Source organism: Leptodactylus fuscus, chromosome 11 (genome assembly GCF_031893055.1).
Source record: "Leptodactylus fuscus isolate aLepFus1 chromosome 11, aLepFus1.hap2, whole genome shotgun sequence".
Lineage (NCBI taxonomy): Eukaryota > Metazoa > Chordata > Amphibia > Anura > Leptodactylidae > Leptodactylus > Leptodactylus fuscus.
In genome coordinates this window covers 67,163,078-67,179,998 of record NC_134275.1, presented here as the reverse complement: position 1 = coordinate 67,179,998, position 16,921 = coordinate 67,163,078, and the positions used below count along the sequence as shown (strand labels likewise).

The 16,921-nt window shown below is 41.5% G+C and overlaps 1 protein-coding gene across 1 annotated transcript in view; it reads right to left on the bottom strand.

The window, feature by feature from the left end:
* Positions 1-16,921, bottom strand: part of NRK (Nik related kinase) — a 181,152-nt gene that overhangs the window by 12,309 nt on the left and 151,922 nt on the right. The window contains exons 28-30 of the mRNA XM_075259060.1: positions 13,913-14,013; positions 8,144-8,293; positions 228-387 (exon numbers count right to left, since the gene is read on the bottom strand). Of these exons, the coding sequence (XP_075115161.1) occupies positions 228-387; positions 8,144-8,293; positions 13,913-14,013 (411 nt within the window). The remainder of the gene's footprint in view (positions 1-227; positions 388-8,143; positions 8,294-13,912; positions 14,014-16,921) is intronic.

The following is a 16,921-nucleotide window of genomic DNA, read 5'->3' as shown; positions in this document are numbered from 1 at the left end:
TGGAAACAAGTCTACTTTTTGAGCAATTAATGTATAGCAAGAGATTCCCTTTTTACAATACACAATGCGATATTCATACAAAGTCACAAAAGCTGCAATATGATAGTCAAGATGCACACCATGGTGGAATCGAGCAGAACTTCACTATCCTTGTAATCTCTGTTATCATAGCACATACACAGAGACAAAATAGAAAAATAGACTTTATGCAAATTTCTTCTACTCACCAACAGACGCCGGCATTTCACCCCACTGTAAAACGGTTTCTTTTGTGAAGTGTCCATATGTATCAATGTAAACACCTTCATCTTCATAACTCAGCAGTAGCTCCATGCCGTTTGTGTTGGGAAGAATGATAATAGCATGAGGGTGAATATTTCCTTGGATCTGAAAATACAAGTAGACGTTGCAATAAGCATTTTCCACAAATGAGGATAATGATGGCACGGAAAGAAATATACGCACAATAAAATAGATGTAAGTCAGCTTCTTATAGTGCAATAGAGAAAGCACAGGCCTTCTTCTGACTGATCCTATTGGGTGTTTCATAAGTCAATGGATACAGTAGATGTATGTCATGGCCATAGGTTGTACACCTTGCATCTGGACCATGGATGAGACCTTTGCATGGGGCAATGAGTGCTGAAATTTATTTTTGTCTTCCTGAATGCAATTAATTAGAATAGCTGTTTTTTTGTAGATAGATAGATAGATAGATAGATAGATAGGAAATAGATAGATAGATAGATAGATAGGAGATAGATAGATAGGAGATAGATAGATAGATAGATAGATAGATAGATAGATAGGAGATAGATAGATAGATAGATAGATAGATAGATAGATAGATAGGAGATAGATAGATAGATAGATAGATAGATAGATAGATAGATAGATAGGAGATAGATAGATATATAGATAGATAGATAGATAGATAATAGATAGATAGAGAGATAGATAGAGAGATAGATAGGAGATAGATAGATAGATAGATAGATAGATAGGAGATAGATAGATAGATAGATAGATAGATAGAGAGATAGATAGGAGATAGATAGATAGATAGATAGATAGATGATAGATAGATAGATAGATAGATAGATAGATAGATAGATAGATAGATAGAGATGGATAGATAGATAGATAGATAGATAGATAGAGAGATAGATAGATAGGAGATAGATAGATAGATAGATAGATAGGAGATAGATAGATAGATAGATAGATAGATAGATAGATAGATAGATAGGAGATAGATAGATAGATAGATAGATAGATAGAGATGGATAGATAGATAGATAGATAGATAGATAGATAGATAGATAGATAGATACATGACTACCTATCTATGACCTGACCGTAAACTAATTTCTTTCCTGTTTAATTTTAGATTTTTTATACTGTAATACGGCCAGTATGAGATTAGAAATGATATCTAAGTTAGTATAGCATAGAATAGAATAGAATAGAATAGTATAGAAGATGCTTACAGTACTTGTTGTTTATTTTACTAACATTTAGCTGCTTGGATGTGTTTGGCATCTTCAGAGCTGTGACTTGTGACTATAGTTTAGCTACAGTGTGTACAGGGAGTCTGGAGTAGTCTAAGACACACCCACTGCTTCCTGATTGGTTCCAGTGTCTGCTTTCTTTATCCTTCCTGTAACTGAAGCTCCTCTGATTGGCTGAGGTGGGCTGGCTAGCAGGGAAGCTAAAGGCTACTCAGCTCCTTCCCCTAGTCTTCGGGAGGGTCCCAATAGGACAACCACATCCCGACAAATATGTAGCAAACAAATGGTGAACATACAAATAAAATGGGATATTTGTTCCGATACTTGTAGCAATACCACAAATCTCGCTATCCCCAGCATCATGTAGGGTCCTCGGTATAACGGCTGCACCACTGCCTGTCACTATACGGAACACTCCTGAGCAATTCCCATAGTCACGCTGAATGAAGTTAGTATAACCTCGCCACCATCACATTATTTCACAGCTTGGCTTTCACGTTACAATGAAACTTTTTTTTTTTCTATTTTTCATTTCTATCAATCTAGCACAACAAACAATTTGCATCTCGCGAAGCCAAAACTAGAAAAGGATTGAAAATAAGAGAAGTAAGAATTGTTCCTAAACCCTTCCTCTTTCCTTGCGTTCCAATTTCTGGCATCGACTTCAAAAATTGCATCAAAACGGCACATGAAAAGTATCCTAAAGCGATATAAATTAACCCCATACATGCCAGTACCAAAGTTTCACATGCACACACAGACGCGTTCTTGGTTCCGAACTAGAACCCGAGTTAACTAATTGTTGCAATGGTATTGTAAACACAAACACCCTTTACTTGCCAGGAAGAACAATCGGAGGCCGACCTCTGATGTCCATTTCTCCGCTATCACTATCCGTAATACCAAGACCGGTATCCACAGCTGGAGAGAGATCTTTATACGTTGCCTTGGTATTTTCATGAGCGGATGAGTCAAAGGCAGATACGGGCAAAGGACTACAAAGCATTGGCAGTGACAGAAGGGAAAGAGCAGCAGTCTTCTTCTAAGGACAATCTGTTCTGCTCTCCCGGTATCTGTAAAATGCCCTTTAAAATCAAATAACCCTTTTAGATTCGGAGCTATCCGCTCTATAGACCGGTGAAGAAGTGAGAAGATCCGCACATTATTTCAGATCATTGACACTAAATAGGGAGGGGAGATGTTTATTTTTAGACGATTCTCTTTGTACAAAAAAAAAAAAAAAAAAATAGCACAATCGCAAGAAAATCTCCGAGGGGAACCTTAAATTAAGGACATAATTTCTTTGAGAAATATTAGGCCTGTGTATTTAATAGCTGCTCTACTTTTCAGAAGTGAGGCCAGAAATAAAAGACCTCAATTATCTGGAAATTAATTATTTCATTTTCGGAATTCAGGAAGCAAATAAAGGGTTACAATATTACCCCCTCCTCTTTTTAACACTTTTACAAAATCGTTCGCACGTATTTGCTGATGGCGGTAACATTTTTACATGGATTTTAGGGAGCCTTTACACGGGGTAACGTGCCGCGTGATGTGGCACGTATACGGCGTGTGAGAGTTTGTGCGCCGTATACTCTCCCATTGATTAGTTAGGATCGTATACACCGCATTATTTTGCGGCCGTGATTTTGCGGCGTATACGAGCCTAAATCCCATTGAAATCAATGGGAGCGTATATGGCGCACAAACTCTCACACGCCGTATACGTGCCACATCACGCGGCACGTTACTCCGTGTGAAGGCTCCCTTACTGTAATTTTGATACAATGTTCATACAGTTTGCAGGCTGCTATTACACTTTAAAGTAGGTTATAGAATTTTATCTGGTGGCGAAAGACACAGGTGATCGATGTATCACATGCAGAGATCGCAGGTGTTAACTAAAGCCAAACAGTAAGTTCCCTAAAAAAAAATGAAAAGGAGAAAATATACACAGCACGATGCAAAAGTTTTAGGCAGGCATGCAAAAATGCTGCAAAGTAAGAATGCTGTCAACAACAGAAGTGTTAATAGTTTACTTTTGTCAATTAATAAAATTATGTGAATGAACAAAGGAGAAAACTAAATCACATCAATATTTGGTGTGACCTTTGCCCTTTGTCTTCCATCAAGTCTTCTAGGTACACTTATGCATTGTTTTTGAAGGAACTCGGCAAGGAGGTTGTTCCTGCCATCTTCTGTGGATGTCGGCTTGCTCCAATCGTTCTGTCTCTTCATGTCATCCCAGACAGACTGGATGATGTTGAGATCAGGGCTCTGCAGTGGCCGGATTATCACTTTCAGGACTCCTCCTCCAAAGGGCAAAGGTCGCACCAAATATTGATGGGATTTAGATTTCTCTTTTGTTCATTAACGTCATTTGTTCATAAACTATGAACACTTCTATTTTCTAAGCATTGTTACTTTGCAGCATTTTTCCAGTCTAAAACTTTTGCACAGTACTGTATTTCTGCAATATTTTACTCTTTTCTTTGCAATAGACCAAGGAATCAAATCCCTGTTGGTAAAATATTTCTCCTGTTCGTGGTAACAATTTCAGACAGTCTGGAATCTGAAAGTGACTAAGTGACTGACTATGTCAGATTGTGATATCTAGCCTATACTTCCGTTTTTTATCACATTTTTTTTGTACTTTTTGTTATTCCAAACAGCTGCAGCAAAATTTAACTTTACTTTTTTTCATTGGCTTTTCAATGGCATTTTTGTGAGTTATCACGCTGCAACAGCTCCAAGTCATTCTTCGCTGCAACTGTATACGGAAAGTTGCTTGAATCAAACGGTGCATCATCCCCACGTCAACCCACTTAGTACTTAACCTCTATGTGCTGCCCAACTCATCTGCTAAAAATTTGATACATTTTTGGTATATGATGGTGTATCTTAAACCATGCACTAAGTCAAAACATCTTTCTGTAGAGCCAAGTGCCCTTGTTGGACAAGGTGCAAAAAGTGTTCAAACAATTCATAAAAGTGGTGTAAGGTAGGTTTTCCCCCTTCCCTGCTTTTCCCCCTCCTTTGATTCAGAGCACATGAACGCTTGGTGAGTTGAGCATGCATGTGTATTGAGAGATCTAGATATATATGGCTAGCTTAAGGCAGTTAGGCCCGATTCACATCTGCGTTCGGGCAATTCTGTTCCCCTCTCCACATGAACTATGCAAGCAACACTTATCTCTCCACATTTTTCATGTGGAAACCACATGGACCCCATTATGGTCTATGGGGTTAGTGAACCTGTTTGTACATCACATGACTGTGGACTGCATATCACATGACCGTGGACTGCATATCACATGACCGTGGACTGATTTTTGTCCCCTGGCGTTAAGAAGATGGAATGACAACAAGCAGAGATCTAGAGAATCATGAGGAATTGATACAAAAAGTATATTGGAAAATTATACCGCATTTCATTATACAAACAATAACATTTGTCTAACGATATTTGTCTGAAACTGGAGAAACTTTTTGAATGACTTCAGGACATGGTTTCATTTACAGAGGTGTTATCCATCCAGGGCCATTGATGACCTGCAAGTAATGGCCATCTAACTACTATAAACCCAAAGTCGGGAGATCCCATCGTACACAAGAAGGATACACGGAGATGTCACTAATTGTAACATAACAAAAAATAACACGACACCCAAGGGTCAATATATCACAAGAGGTCAGATAATGGAGAAAGATACAGACGTGACGGAGTGGTCGAAAGGAAAAAGAAGAATAGAATGGACAGGAGGAGGAGAGGGAGAAGAAATAGAAAAAGAAAGAGAATCAAAAAGAAGTAATGTTAAGAAATACTAAGTTAACCAAAAGAAAATACCAATGTAAGAATTCCTTATACTTTAATTTGTATTTCATACTCTCATAAGTGGTGAAACCAAGCAAGATAATGGAAGCTGCCAGCATATTTGTTACATGTGTCAAGGACGCTGCATATTTCTATCATTATATGGAATCATTCCACATCTAGATCTGGGCCATCGTCCAGGATGTACCAGCAGCTGCAAGCAATCTTACCTTACTGCTGTAGGGAAGCCGATTACTCAGATTCTTAGCAGGAATAGAGTCCGGTACAATAATAGAGAATATTCAGAACTTAAGTAGAACTAAGAAAACCCATAGAACTTATCGCTTATAGCTAGAGATGAGCGAGTAGTATTCGATTGAGTAGGTATTCGATCGAATACTACGGTATTCGAAATACTCGTACTTGATCGAGTACTACTAGCTGTTTGAAGTTAGAATTCGATGCAGAACCAGCGTTGATTGGCAGAATGCTATACATTGCAAATCAACATGACTGTTCTCATGCCCATTGTTTGAAAGCTCAAGCACCAGGGTGATGCCATCGTCATGTGACATGTTTAGGGGTGAACTAGTGTAGCTTTATGCGCCCTATTATACAAACAATACCGAACTAGTAAGTGATACAATCTATCAGATGTAGCATGTACTAAATCTGATGGAAGCTGGTGCCCAATCCCAGTGATATGCCCCAGCCCCTAACCCTAGTATGGATACCATCAACCATCTTGTGTCCTTTACACTACACTGACCCCAGTATCACCTTTTACTTATACTGTACTGACCCATAGAGCAAGCACCAATGATCTTATTGGAAACCTTCCTACAACATCTGTTGACAATGATCCTTACCGCCCATAAGACCCCGATGCCAACAGTGGTGTTATGATCCTTGTATCCATTCCAGTTCACCCACCCATAATATGAATTTAGAGGGAAGAACACCGCAATAAATGCTAATGGTGGATGCCACACTACAGATTTTTCCGTCTTGATCTGCTGACTTCTGCTGTTTACAGCAATTTAGCGGAGTGGATAAACCGCTACTAGAAAATCCAACTCTATTGAAATCAATGGTATCTGACAATTACCTGGCACACACAGCGTAATCAATGCAGTTAGGCAGCTGGTATTTCTGTGCATTTCAAGCCTAAAAATTGCTGAGAAAATGCTAAATTTTTAGAACACTGATGTTTCTTTCCAAAAGTTTGTGTTTGTGAACTATATGTTAGTACGGCAATATGAGATAGACAGCGTGGGTATATTTCTAACTAGGCTAACAAGTGTAGTAAAGGTTTGTGAATATTACTATTAAGCCAGAACAACAGAAATCTATCTTGTTCCATCAGAAGCGATAGAACGGAATTATTGTAATATGGAGCTTCACAATTACCGCAATTCAGCACCATGTGGCGCACTAAACCGTATTATACAGAGCAGCTGATTTCCCAATGCAAGTCTAAATGTACGTACTCAATAAAGTTGTTCCAAAAAACAAACACAAAAAATATGGGTCAGAGTTCTCATTGTAAACAGATGGCGAGACCTTGTGCAGGATCTGCTATTGTGGCAAGCAAGATGGTAGGGAACTGGCCTGGAAGAGCAAACAAACACCATGTAGAGGGTCCGCTTTAATCTTTCCTAAGCGGCGCCCTATTTTCGTTGCATGCACCAGTTGGATTAAGTCATAAACCTGTGCTTAAAATTTGTGTAAGGCTGGGGTCCCATGGGGTGCAAACCGTAGTGTTTTACAGACACTACTTGGTGGATGGGATTCAAGTGAACCCCATCCACACCTTGCGCAACTGACATGCTGAGATTTCCAAAACTGTTATGGTTTTGGAAATTGCAGCATGTCAATTATACCTATGGATACGTTGGTAGTTTCCCTATAATGGAAGCAGAGAGTCTGCAGAGGAAACCTCTATGGACATTCTGTGAAAAGAGCTCCCGTTCGGCTACAGGAAAATGGCCAACTCTGCATGTCCGTCGGCCATTTTCCTGTGGTCTCTCCTGTTCGGCCACAGGAAATGGCCGAAGGACATGCGCACTTGATGCTTTTGGATGAAGACAAGAAGATGCAGGAATCGCTGAGAGTCTTCCAACAGCACAGGGGACACCCCCAGTGCTGTCTGAAAACTCATTTACATATGGAAGAAAGAAGATATTTTTCAGAAACGGCGGCACGGATCAGAATAATAAAGGTAAAAGAAGAATAACATTTCTAAAGGCTATTCCCATGTGCACTTAAAAGGGAATTCTAATGATAGAATCCCTTTAATTCACGGCCTGATGGAAGCACACAGTCATCTGCAACCAGCCTAAATGTTACCTATCTGCTCCAGATCCAGTGAATCACTTTGTCAACGTCTCTCCTCCCAGCTACTCCATTAGCAGAGCTGAGCAATAGGTTGCTGGGGAATAAGGTGTGACCCACATGGTGTGTCCCCAAACCTTGCTATACCTGGTGGCACAATCAATGTGAATGAAAAAATTGCTGCATTTAGTTGTATGGAAGTTAAAAAAAAATGGTTAGGCAAGTGCATGGCTCCCATTCTGGGGAGGTGGGACCCACATCTATTGCACATTTAGGACATATCCTGTTCATGTAGAGGATTTTGAGCTCTTACACGTTCTCTCATCAGGAACAGACCTGAGATGCATCCTCAGATTTATTTTTACTGAAACTTTGAGTTATATCATTCATCTTATGTATCATAAAAACAAAAATTTATCGGTATCTTCTAAGGATTATATGAAAATACTCTAAAAATAGAACAGTATCCTAATACAGTACTTACATGTGTGGGTAGATACAGGTCATAGACTGTCCCAGAGTCCACATCAATGGCATGGAATCCCACCGCAGATCCAAAAATAACCTTCAGCCTCTGCCCATTTTCCACGGTTAGGTCTACAAATAATGGTTTTTGGTGCAGCGATGAAAATGACTGAAACACAAACAGACAAATAGAATATTACACAATAGTAGGGAAGATAACTATTACATTCAGTAGTGTGGTACATATCCGCCTTATGCAAACAGTACTGATTCACCGCACCGCCATAGTCATGTCCAAGTTGACCAATAACTTTCAGATATCAAAAAGTCTCGTTCGTTGTCACTAAAGCAAGTTATTGGAAAAACTGTTCAATTCAGATCTGGTGGAAACGATTGCCCAATGGGGTTGAGCTGATCTTGAGATTTCAGGATCGATTTTAAAATCCGATTTTCCAATCATTTTCCAGCCGATCCCGATCGTGAAATTTGCTCAATCGCCAATTGGAATCTGATCTTTTCTGATCCCGATCGCTCAACCCTAGTGCCCAAGTGTGGTGACGTGACTTGGTACTGAAGTCTTGTTGGGTCTATTATGAAACACAGCAGGAGCAGAATGTGGTGTCCTCTATGCGTCTTACATGCTGCAAACTTTATATGAAGAGTAGACGTTGGTGTGAGATGACATAATAAGGATGTGATTCTGGAGTTCTGACAGTGTCTCACTCGGTTTCTAGTTTTCAAGCAATTTCCAAACTTTTACTGAAATCAGTTGTACGGTAACGAAATAGCAAATAACATAATGTTTAGAACTTTCCAAGCACATAGGTGACAGCAAATAGTCCAGGGCCGCTTGTCTGATTATTACTTGTCACCGAGTCTACAAGCAGACAGAGAACTGGAAAATACAATCCTAGGCTAGGAGACATAAATAGAGACACATATAGAAGTAGTGGAGGAGAGTTTATTTTTTTTTCTAAATGATAGCGTATAGTAGATTATGGAACAATGTTATCCTCTATAATAAAAGTCGATTACTTGGATTTAGACACCGAAAATCACTGGAGATGAATTTTGAGACTTTGTAACGGGTTAGGATTGTACCTGTCCACACTCCAGTGACAATTGTTTTCTGCTCACCAGCCAATGCCCAGATCTGCTAAGTCTGCTATGCCGATCAGCCAAACTGTGGCTGAGACTGCCCCGAAATCACACACTTGGAAAGCAGAGCCAGTCAGTGCTCTGTCTCAGCATCCAATTGAGGGCTTAGGTGGATTATTTAAAGTGATCCTATCATTAAAACGCAAACATGCTAACACGTAGGAATTGCCTTAAGAAAGGCTGCTGAGATGCAGCAGAGCTGAGTGTGCAGCAGGGCTCAGCGCACACTCAGCTCTTCTACATCTCTGATACAGCAGAGCTGAGTATGCAGCAGGGCTTAGCGCATCTCTGATGCAGCAGAGCTGAGTGTGCAGCAGGGTTCAGCTCATCTCTGATGCAGCAGAGCTGAGTGTGCAGCAGGGTTCAGCGCACACTCAGCTCTGCTTCATCTCCAGTGTAGTAGTGCTGAGCGCTCGGCCAGCACTGCTACATCTCGGCATAGAAATGCATTGACCAGCGTTGATTGGCCGAATGCCATACAGAGTACAGCATTCGGCCGATCAACGCTGGTTCTGCCGGAGGAGGCAGAGTCTAAGATCGGTCCACAGCAGTCTCCATTCTGGTCTGATCTTAGACTCCGCCTCCTCACAGACGAGCCTCTGGCAGAACCAGCGTTGATTGGTCGAATGCTGTACTCTGTATGGCATTCGGCCAATCAGCACTGGTCAATGCATTCCTATGGGGAAAAGTCAGTTTGCGTATATCGCAAGCTGACAGGGATCCCGACGTAATACAGTAACTTGGGCATGTTAGATGCCCCCAGACATGCTTCCCCTGCTGTCCCAGTTGGATTCCAGAGCTGTTGGCATCATTTCCTGGGGTGTCATAGTGGACTTGGTGACCCTCCTGAGTCGAACATTGGTTTCCCCCTAAACGAGTATTTATTCCCCATAGACTATAATGGGGTTTGATGTTCGATCGAACAGTCGAGTATTGAGCGGCTACTCGAATCGGACTTCGAACGTTTCACTGTTCGCTCATCTCTAGTTATAATTCATGATGTTTTGCAATTTACTAATGTTACTTAAGGTTGCCATTACTGTGTCTGTAGGTTTTTCAGCTCAGATTTCTACAGAACCCGAATGGTGTTGTTGTGCAGAGCTAGACATCATGCACATGGTCATATCATGGGACAAGTTTGCACAAAGTCATAATAGGGAACCCATAGAGGTGCGTGAGGAATCAATGCAACTCTAAATGCTTTGGATTTCATATGGCGGTATATAGAGATTCTATTTTTGATGGTTTTATACACTGTGGCGTTCCATTGGTTGACGTTTGTCCGTGTTATGGCGGCACACAGCAGACATGTAGTCCATAGATGTGCCATCATGTAGTCTTCTGCATTTTCTCAAACAGCTCTGCCTGTATAGCTGACAAATTCGGAATGAACAGATAAAGTAAATCGAAGTAGTAGATAACTATAGGGTTAACCGTAAAATCTTATTATCTCTAGTAAGCAATGCTGCACCTGTAACGGATCTACAAAGCCCTTTTGTAAAAACCATATACAGTATATTGATATACGTAGCCAGCATCGAGACAAAATTTTAACCCCTTCCAAACATCCCTCAGACCATTACATTCTGTAATCTAGGTCAAATGGCTTATTATAGATCAGAGACAAGACTTTTTTTTTTTTTTTTTTCCATAACAGCCATCGTTGTCTGACTTCCATTCCTCATGAAAGATTGTGTGGAAATAAAGCAATAACCATATAATAAAATAAACCTGATTGAAAATAGGATGTCTCCTAGAACAATGTTCCCACTATCTGTTTCTTCTCAAATCCCCTGGTACCTATATCCTCAAATCTCTGTTGTTTGAAGGCAGCTCAGGGGATTCTATCTCAGAACTCCAAAGACTTCCAATCAGTTTGATCTAGGACCTCGCAGCTTGTGTGACGCCCGCCGTTGATCCCTGCGCTGATACTCAGATAGAAGGAGCACAGTCTCACATCACTAACCTTTGATTTGAAGGTTATAGCTTTGGGTTGTAGTGTTGGCTGTACCAGGCTTTCTGCTGAAATGATTTTATTTGAAGAGCAGTCCTTTTCTAGATCATTCAGTAGTGAGCGCACAGGAAGCCACCACGTAAACCTTATATTCATTTGTAATATCTTTGATGCCAATGTTTAATGTTGCATTGAGATAAGATGCAGATATTATGTATATTTAGAAGCTTAATCTATCCCCTCAATGCAGTCTATTAGCGTCACCTCCTAATTAATAACTGTGGTTCGCCCTTGGATGAGCGATTTCTAGCTAAATTCTCTGGCGTCAGGGGTAAAGTATTACAAATGCAGGTCACCAGCCAAGACAGAGGGCAAAGGCAAAGCATTCAAATTGGGCCATTTTTTAAGCTAGCTGTACACACTAGATAGCTGTTGGCTTAATGCTTGATTGTCCGACAATTATCTCTGCTGACTTCCCCCACCCCATTACACATGCGTGCTGGGTTTGCCTGAGTGAGCGTATGTTCTTAATGGGGAGAATGAAACATTTCTAGTAGTGTCTTACCTCCTAACAGAGCAAAAGAAGTGGGAATCTTATGATCCAACAACCCAATTCTTATCTCCCTGCCATCTTACATTAGTGGAGAGTCAGGGGCCCCTGATGCATGTTGGATGATGGCCAACATTAGGCTTGAGTTTATGAGTAAACCTTGATGGCCATTTTGTATTCAGGTACAACAGGGGTGAGCTGACCATAAAGCTGATGAGGATATTAGAACCACAAGTTAAATATGAAGTGCAGGTTTATATTCCACAATGTAATTATTTGAAGTCTGTATAGCAGTATTGTGGTATTGTAAGGCAAAGCTAGTTGTGCATTTCCCTAGTGCTGCTGATGGAACAATGGAAGAAGGGGAAGACAGAGATACTGAGTCCTAAACTCATCCCTGCCCCTGTCCCTACCTACTTGAGACAAATGTCCTAATGACAGGAGAAACTGGGCGGAGATCCCTTCTCTGAAATGAATGTCACACAGAACAAGAAATGACAAAACAACACAGAAGCGAAGTCAGGAAGCAAGGGTCAATGCCAGAGAGACAAAGCAGTACAAAATCATAATCCAAAAGAGTAGTCACAAGGGAAGCCAAATATCAGAGGTCAGTAATACGATAGTAAGAAAAAGTTAGAAGCTAATGAGGACAAAGTCACAGGACAGAGTCAAAATAGCCAACAAACCTGTGTGGGCTGATGACCTGTATATAGGAAGCCCAGGACCTGCTCAGTGTTCAAACAGAGCAACAAAAAACATTACAGGCATTCTTTGGGTTTGTTTGGTAGTATTGGTCATTATTTTGTGGTACTCCTTGTGTTTTATAGAGGTATTATTTAGGCACATGAAGCCAATATTTTTGTGTTCTGAATGACCTCATCTGGTGGCCATCTTCCCACTCCCCACAGCCACTCTTCCTCTACATTGCTCAGTTACATATGTATAATGGCTATCTCTTCTTAAATTGTCAGTGCTCACTACTTGCCTCTCACTTCAGCCAACAAGTGAACTTTGTCTGCCTTGTCCAATGCACAGTTTGTTTTGGATTCCTGCTTGCTGCCTTGGTAATGAAATTTGGTGCTTATCTATAACAGTACATGGGTGAACCTTATATTCTGCTCCATGATTTAGCCCTAAGGCTATGTTCACATCTGCAAGGCCTCAAAGTCTCTGGAAAGGAGTCAATGGAGAACCGCTGACAAAAAAATTCCTGCAAGAACCACTTTTTCAACCGGAGTCACAGAGAAAACAACAAATACCCAACACACCCAATGAGGTCCCTTGTGAGCCATTGATGTCCATCATTAGATAGCTCTTTCTTTATTGTTTAATCCATTCTTTTCATGCTGTAATAGACTACAAATGTAGATGTTGACCCATCCTAAAACAAGTGGGCCCACATCTTCTTTTGGCCTACTCTGAAGAACATATAGAAACTTAAAGGGTAGGAGCTTATGTGTCTTGCTGTCCCACTGGCCAACACTACGCTTAGTCTTTCTTTGCACTAGGCAGTGATACTCCATCCATATTGTAGTTCTTTGGCTTAGTCTACATCTCTGCACTACTAAAGAGCTTACATCTATATTAGGCTGTCCATACAGATGTGGGGGGCAGAGAGCCCTGGGTGCTGGTTTACAGGGGCCTTCCCACTTTGCCTGGACCGGGGTATACAAGGTCAGGGTAAAATGTTATATTTTCCTGTCCCCGTGATAAATTTCTAGATAGATAGTCACTCCAGAGTTGTAAAATGGCAAAAAGTATCACCAAAAACCTATAAAGCCATATACCCGAGTAATAACCTGGTCATTGAAACGTGTGCATAGGTAGATAAATGACCAAACTGCCATCGTAAGACTGAAAATAAATCAATGACTTAGCATAGGAGCATTGTGTGAATCGTCTCAGCAGTGGTTAATTTCTGCTGGAGCAAGTCGCTGCTAGAGTCCGAACATGAGTTATAGAAAAGTGCAATAATGGGAAATGAAATTAAATGAGGAAACACTTTTAGGGGAAAGAAGAAGGAAGAGGAGAAAGTGTATTTTGGAAAGCGCAATTTAACGGTAGTTGGACTGACACTGTTCAGTGCACAACTGGCACATTTTATACAGAAATGATGGATGACTCACCTTAAAAGCCATAAATTTATGGTATGGCTTTGGCGCCCATGCATACACTTCCACCGAGTTCTTCAGAGCAATAACAAGGAATTTTATTCTTTCATATTTAACTGCAGTGAAAAAAAAAAAGAAACATCATGAAGAAGAAGAAACATTATCTTAAGTGTTCTTCCTGAAAGTGAACTCCTTAATAAATACCTAGACAATGTTACGTTTGCAAAATGTTCCATTACTAGGGAAAATTGTGTATTATTTCCAAATGAATTTGGAGATGGCAGGAGGGATGGGTAGTAAAGGGACGTAGAAGTCAACAGTCAACAGTCAACACTAGCGAATCCCATCCACATGTTGCAGAAGAATATGCGCAGCGCAAATGTTGCGATTTCCAAAACTGTTGCGTTTTTTGGAAATTGCAACATGTCAATTATTCCTATGGAAATGACGGTGGTTTCCTTATAGGTTTAAATGAAAGCAGAAAATCCACATAGGAAAACTATGCTGACTTTCTGTGAAACGCACTGTGGGTAAAACCACAATGTGTTTCCAACGCGTTTTTTTCTGCAACGCACTACGTGGGACCGTAGCCTCAGTTTGTATTGCAGAGTACACACACTTGGAGACTATTGGACACAATTGACCTTCACAGCCTTGCTGTCTGTCTCTTACACAGATATATGGACTAAACACACATATGAAACTTGGTCCAGTCGATATGAATCTGGTCTTAGTGCCTGCCTCCATTTATCTGATAGATATAGACCCCCAACCCAGCTATACACATGATAACAAACTATGTACAATGAACCTTGCCGTGAAAATACACTTGAAGATTTGTAGGTCAGCACACTTCTATTGCCTGGACTGAGCATGAAATCATTTGTTAATTCATTCATTTATTGCTAATCTTTGCTATGATTTTTTTTTTTTTTTTACATTTGACACAAGTGTTGCAGCCATAGGAATATATAACTGCCATTTATATAGTAATACAGGTAACAATGTCTAATACAACCCATAACTGTCCCCAGTGCCCATCCCTATGACCCCTCAATGAGACCAGGATCCTTCTAGCAGGGCCTGGGCTGATCGAGAGGTTCCACTTGGGAACCTTTTCCATTAGTAAGAGCAGAGAACTGTGCGAGAGCTCATTCTGGCAGACCACGGCCAACCTTGTATTACATGGGTTCCCATTCATCTGAGTAGCCACCATATAATACTAAATCTCCCCTGTAACATACATGACAGTAAAACAAACATATACAACGTGAACAAAGCCAGCACTGCTAGGTCTCATTCCCATTCTTTTCATTAAGGGGCGTTTGTTGCCCTCCATCGAAAAGCCTGGCAAAGCTGCGCGGGAATGGGTTTTTAAAGCAAACCACCGATGTCCGTATGCAGTCTCTCCACCGTGACATTTTGTACAAAGCCCTGCATGTCTGATTCTGTTCCTCTCTCTGCATCTTTTGCCCTCCTTGGGTAGAAGCCGAATGGAAACCACGTGGACCCCATTATAGTTTAACCACGAAACCACTTCTTTATACGGATTAGGTTTCCGTTTGGGGGGTCTCGAAGCGGACCTCCCGAACGAAAATCCGAGCGCAGATGTGAACTGGGCCTTACACTTTGAGAACTGCTGTCCTAAACAGTAATTTAGTATTATTTCTTGATGGACTTGGAAACATATTTGAAACAACTCAAAACCTCTGAAGGCAAGTTTAAAGGGGTTTTATGGGCTTTCAGGCATTTCCTATTGATGAACTATCCTCAAGATAGGCCATCAGTATCTTACTGGTCTGCTGTATAGTGGCCGATCCTGATTACTGCAGCTTGGTGCCGTTCAAGGAAAGGGGAGTACTAAGGCATGGCCACTACACAGTGTCTACTTACAGCTCCATCCACTGTATAATTCCAACACTTGGTGCTAGCTGAGAACGATACCATGTGGACATTAATATCTGATCAGCAGGGGTGAAACATATGGCACTCCCACTGATCAGCTGTTCTTGGCTGTTCTAGGTGTAACACTCGTGCGTCGCCACCAACCATCATGCTGCGGCAGCCTGCCAATTAACAGTAAATGAATGTAACGCTTATTGATCTTTGCCTGGTACCAGTGGTGTAATTACCGGGGTAGCAGAAGTAGCGGCTACCACAGGGCCTGGGACATAAGGGGACTGGCGACAGCTGCTACCGCTGCGTTTTTTAATAGGTGGTTACCGGCTGGAGTAGCTCATTTACTTACCTCTCCATGCTCCAGGCAGGCTTCGGGCCTACTAGTGTGACGCGTCCTTGATGTCACATGACTGGGGCCTGCGTCCATATCTGTTGTGACACAGGCCCAGGCCATGTAACGTCCCATACGTCATTGAAGATGGCTGACATCAGTGGGGAGTGCAGCAGAGCCGAAGATAGGTAAGTAACAGTGTTTTTTATGTTTGTATCCTCCTCTTGGGGAGGATACAAACATATGGAGCATAATACTGTGTGCAGGGGCCACTATGGGACATAATACTGTGTGTGCAGGGGCCACTATGGGGGATAATACTGTGTGGAGGGGCCACTATGGGGCATAATACTGTGTGGAGGGGCCACTATGGGACATAATACTGTGTGCAGGGGCCACTATGGGACATAATACTGTGTGTGCAGGGGCCACTATGGGACATAATACTGTGTGTGCAGAGGCCACTATGGGGGATAATACTGTGTGCAGAGGCCACTATGGGGGATAATACTGTGTGCAGGGGCCACTATGGGGCATAATACTGTGTGTGCAGGGGCCACTATGGGGTATAATCATGTGTGTGTGGGGTGGCGTCGTTGGGGGGGGGGGGGGGGCTCCATGTCAAACGTTCGCCACGGGGCCCAGACATTCCTAGTTACGCCACTGCCTGGTACTAGTTACTGGCAGCATGGTTTCCCAAACTACTTGGCATCAAAGAAACGTCATGCAAGACGACTCTGAAAAAGGACAATTTTGATCGCCATGGATCATCCATTTCACGAATCCCTCATAGA